This window comes from Octopus bimaculoides, chromosome 7 (assembly GCF_001194135.2).
Source record: "Octopus bimaculoides isolate UCB-OBI-ISO-001 chromosome 7, ASM119413v2, whole genome shotgun sequence".
NCBI classification, from domain to species: domain Eukaryota; kingdom Metazoa; phylum Mollusca; class Cephalopoda; order Octopoda; family Octopodidae; genus Octopus; species Octopus bimaculoides.
In genome coordinates this window covers 18,182,678-18,187,419 of record NC_068987.1, presented here as the reverse complement: position 1 = coordinate 18,187,419, position 4,742 = coordinate 18,182,678, and the positions used below count along the sequence as shown (strand labels likewise).

The 4,742-nt window shown below is 37.6% G+C and overlaps 1 protein-coding gene across 1 annotated transcript in view; it reads left to right on the top strand.

Moving 5' to 3' along the window:
- The window catches only part of LOC106873886 (transcription initiation factor TFIID subunit 2), a 46,088-nt gene extending 43,131 nt beyond the window's left edge, over window positions 1-2,957 (top strand). Inside the window, 1 exon segment of the mRNA XM_052969130.1 lies at window positions 5-2,957. Within this exon segment, the coding sequence (XP_052825090.1) occupies window positions 5-278 (274 nt within the window). The 3' untranslated portion in view covers window positions 279-2,957.
- The last annotated feature ends 1,785 nt before the right edge of the window (window positions 2,958-4,742 follow it).

Below are 4,742 nucleotides of genomic sequence, written 5' to 3'. Positions count from 1 at the left end.
CATCATTCGGTGGGTTGAAGTTGATGTCTCAGTCGTCTCTGGACTTCTCAAGGCTTGGCTCCAGTGAGGAAAGTTCCGGTAAATTACACAAGACCAAAAAGAAGAAGAAGAAAAACAAGCACAAGCACAAACACAGGCACAAAGACAGCCGCCCAGAAAGATCCGACTCTTTCTCTTCTCGCGACAAAGACCGATCCGACAGGTCACATTATAATTCCCCTGGCAGCAACTCACCTGGAACACAGCCCGCAAGCTCTCCAGAGTTCCAAGTGATCTGAGAACAAGCTTTTTACCAAAACTGAACCTGAAACTAACTTTATCCCCAGACAAGGAACAGATTCTAATAAACACTGAATTCAAAACCTACCTTGGGTGAAGGTCACCTTTTTTCTGTCTTGTCTTACAGCAACCCTTTTAGGTTGAGCACTTAAGTCACCTATAATTCACCCTTCACCTATCTCCTCTGAAACACGTATCCTTGTGTCAATGTGAGAAAGCATTCGTATTGTTACTTAATCAAACACATTAGTATTATTAATTAATTATCATTGAATGTGGTGGATTGGTGATGTAAGTTGTGTGTCGAATGAAATGATTGGTAGTGTATTTGTTTTGCATTGCTTTACAAGCTGGGTTCAGATTCTACCGATGTCGACTTTGCTTTAACACTTTCAAGAGGTCAATCAAGAAAGTGCTTCCCAAGGCTAGGTTGGCCGACATAATCAACTGTAACCCTTCCCTCAAAACATCTGTTCCTTTGTGGCAAATTTAGAAATTTGTATTTACTACTACTACTACCACCATTACTATTACTACTACTACTACTACTACTACTACTACTTAGGTAGCAAGCTGGTAGGATTTCTAGCATGCTGGACAAAGTGCTTAGTGGCATTTCGTCTGTCTTTACGTTCTGAGTTCAAATTCTGCCAAGGTCAATTTTTCCTTTCATCCTTTCCAAGTTGATAAAATAAATAGCAGCTGAGCACCGAGGTTGACCAAATTGACTTAACCCCTCACTTGAAATTGCTGGCTTTGTGCCAGAATTTAAAGCCATTGTTATTATCATTATTATTACTAAGGAATCGTTAGCAGAATCGTTAGCATGCTGGGTAAAATGCTTAGCGGCGTTTGGTCTGTTTTTTCGTTCTGAGATCAAATTCTTCTGAGGTTGATTTTGCCTTTCATCCTTTTGGGGTCGATGAAATAAGTACCAGTTGAGCACTGGGGTCGATGTAATCGACTAGTTTCCCTCCCCCAAATTTCAGGCCTTGTGCCTATAGTAGAAAGGATTATTATTATTATTACTAGCTGGCCCCATGCCATAAAAAATGACAGTATTCTATATATAAATATGGATGGTAAATCAAATTAATACACTTGTCAAGGTTATCTAGTGGTTGTCTTTTGAGATGTGACATCAATCGTCGTTTGTTACTGAAAGAACGCTAGTTCACACATACAAATATTCACATACTTCCCTTATACATGCACACACACCCGGAGGTTTGTACTGTTTGTCAAGTCACAACATGGACCTCAGACAGACAGTACTTTACGCTGTATGCGTGCAGTTCCAATTAATGCCGACTTTTGCAATACATCTAGATTGTAGGGTGTCTCTAAGGTTTTCACATTGGGTAGTATTGAACCCATTGCTTCGATGACAATAGGGATAACCTTTATGTTCGACTCTCATACCTGCCACATCTTAGCAATCCCAATTCTCAAGTCTCCATATTTATCAACTTTTTCTCTTTCTTTCATGATGATATGTTGATCTCCTGGCACTGCTACGTCGATTATTAGGCACTCTTGTTTGTCTCTCCGGTGCTCTAACACTTTATTATTATTATTGTTATTATTGTTATTATTAAGACAGTGAGTTGGCAGAATTGTTAGCATGCTGGACAAAATGTTAGCAGCATATCTTCCCTCTTTACATTCTGAGATTAAATTCCGCTGAGGTTGACTTTGCCTTTCATCCTTTTGGGGTTGATAAATTAAGTACCAGTGAAACACTTTGGGTTCAGGTAATCAACTAGTCCCTTCCCCCAAAATTTCGGGCCTTGTGCTTTAGTAGAAAGGGTTGGCAAGTGAAACACTGGGGTTGATGTAATTGACTAACTCCCTTCCCTGAACTAGCTGACCTTCTGCCAAAATTTGAAACCATTATTATTACTTCTGCCTTAGCGAAGGCAGAGATATTATTTTCAGTCAGGTTTTTGCTTGTTTGTTTGTCCGTGGACAAGATATCTCAAGAACCAGTGGATGGATTCGGATGAAACTTTCAGCAATGTTTGGCCCTGTGACTGGTATGAACTGATTAAATTTTGGGATCGATCTGGTACTGGAAAAGGATTCTGGATTATTTTTCCGTTTTTTTTAAATTTAATTTTTGAGAGTGGTTGGGTTCATCTTTGATATTCTTGTTTGTGAAAGCAGTTGAGTTTATTTCAGATAGTCTCATTTTAAAAATCATCTCTGGCTAATTCGTTAGGTGTTTGGGCTCTCTGGGTGCTCTTGTTATAATTATTATTTCTCCATGAAAGAAACACAAGTTGTAAATAGTCAGGTTTAATTTATCTTGTTCACTAACGAAGGTGCTGTTTCACTTCATGATCTGTCTACAGTCTGTGTCAATAAGAGAGAAAGTGAGATAGAGAGAGAAAGAGAGATAGAGTGTTATGAGTGCTCCAGCTGGCCAATTTCACACATACTATGTGGAGATAAAGTTTTCAGTGTTACACCCCCCTCCCTCATTACCCATGATATAATTACAAAAACAAAATTGTTACCACCCATTTTTATTTCATTTCATTCACTGCTGTATAAATTTGTTCAGATTTAAAAGAATTTTGCTCTTGATATTAAAACCAAAAAAATAAAAAATAAAAGACGAAATAACATCAAAAACAAAACAAAAATCAAGACAATAAATTTTTATATAATGTTAACTTTTTTTATTGTTATTTTTTTGTCTTCATTTAGCATGAAATATATGTATAGCTAGTTCTATTTTTATTTTAGGAAATAGGTGTAAGAATGGCCGCATGGTTGAGTTGCTCACTCCCTAATCACAGGGTTCTGGTTTTTCTCCCATGATGTGGCACCATGGGCAAGTGTCTTCTATTGTAGTCCCAGGCCAACCAAATCCATGTGAGGGGATTTCGTAGACAGAAACTGAAAGAAGCCTGTCGCATATATATGTGTGTGTGTGTGTGTGTGTGTGTGAAAGAGAGACAGAGTTGGTGTCTCTGTCTTGACATCATTGTTATGCAACAGTGTCCTGTTTTAGTCTTCCATGAAAACATGTCTGCCCACAGGGAAGTATTATCCAGATGATGGCAACAAGAAGAGCATCTAGCTGTAGAAAATCTGCTTCAATAGATTCCATCCTTTGGAAAAGGAGATGTTAAAACGATGAGGATGATGATTAGAGAAGAAAAAAATGACTTTATTACTTGTCGAGTCTGGAAGAACCAACAGTGTCCGTGGCCCATGATATCTCTTTTGTATCAATGACTTTGATGGTATTAATGTTTGTACGTATGCATATATACATACGTGCATACATACATACATACGTACATACATACATACGCACGTATGTACGTACGTGCTTGGCCATCTTGGTGGAGTAGAAAAGCCAGTGGCCTAAACAAATGAGTTGGGTACTCTTTCTGGATGTGGTCAGAGACGGCTGTGTGTGTGACAGTTCCACCACAGATGTAAGATCAATATACCATTGTGGGTGGTTTCATCCGAGCTTTATCGCTAATTACTGGGGGTGAGAATGAAACATCTGAAAAGAAAAGCTAGTTGTTGGGACGTGGTCCTCGTTATATTAAGGACGTGCTTTCGCCAGGAGAGTTCCTCAGTGTCATCGGAAATGGTGGGAGACAACATACGGAACAATTTCTGTTTCTCTTACACAATTTTCATTTGTTTATTTACTTGTTTACATACGCCGCACACACACACGTGCGGCGTGACTTGGTTTCTGCACCTTCTGAATAACGCGTGGGATCGAACTCAGAAACTACTTGGCTGCAAAGCAATGTTTTTAACTACTTAACCATTATTAATTGTTAATTATATATTGAGATTAATCTTATTACATTACAGAAACACGTACATATCCCTATACACGCGCAACTAGATAGTATTCCTATGTATTAAACTAATCGTTTTGAACGGGAGGTGATAATTTGAAATAAAAAAATGTAAGGGAGATAACTATTATTACTACTGAACCGGTTTAGGGGAGAGAACTCCTTCATTACTTCTTACGTATCATTAGATGCAGAATTGGTACTAATTTAGTAAAATTAAAGAATGAAAATTAATTCTTTTGATATTTGAGAGAATATGAAAAATATTCTTTAAATAAGTGAGCTCTCAAAGGAGCCTGGATGTTTGAAGTGGTCATAATTTTTCTTTGAAATATAGTTTTTGAATGAAATACAATATTTTTCCAAAAAAAAAAAAGAAAAAATATGTCACGATCGGAATTGTCTTTATCTTTTCATCATAGGGCCTCTAAGATTGGTGGTGGGAGGATCCTAAAATTGGAGATCTGGCTACTTTTAAACGAGTTAATTCCACTAAAGGTCTCTGAGCTGCTCGGTGATGGGAAATATTTTGACAAATTAAATTTAAATGTTGAAGTGAATCTAACGGTTTTTGTGTTATTTTAAATGGCTTATAAATACCTTCTACGCTGCAATTGTTTTCGTTCC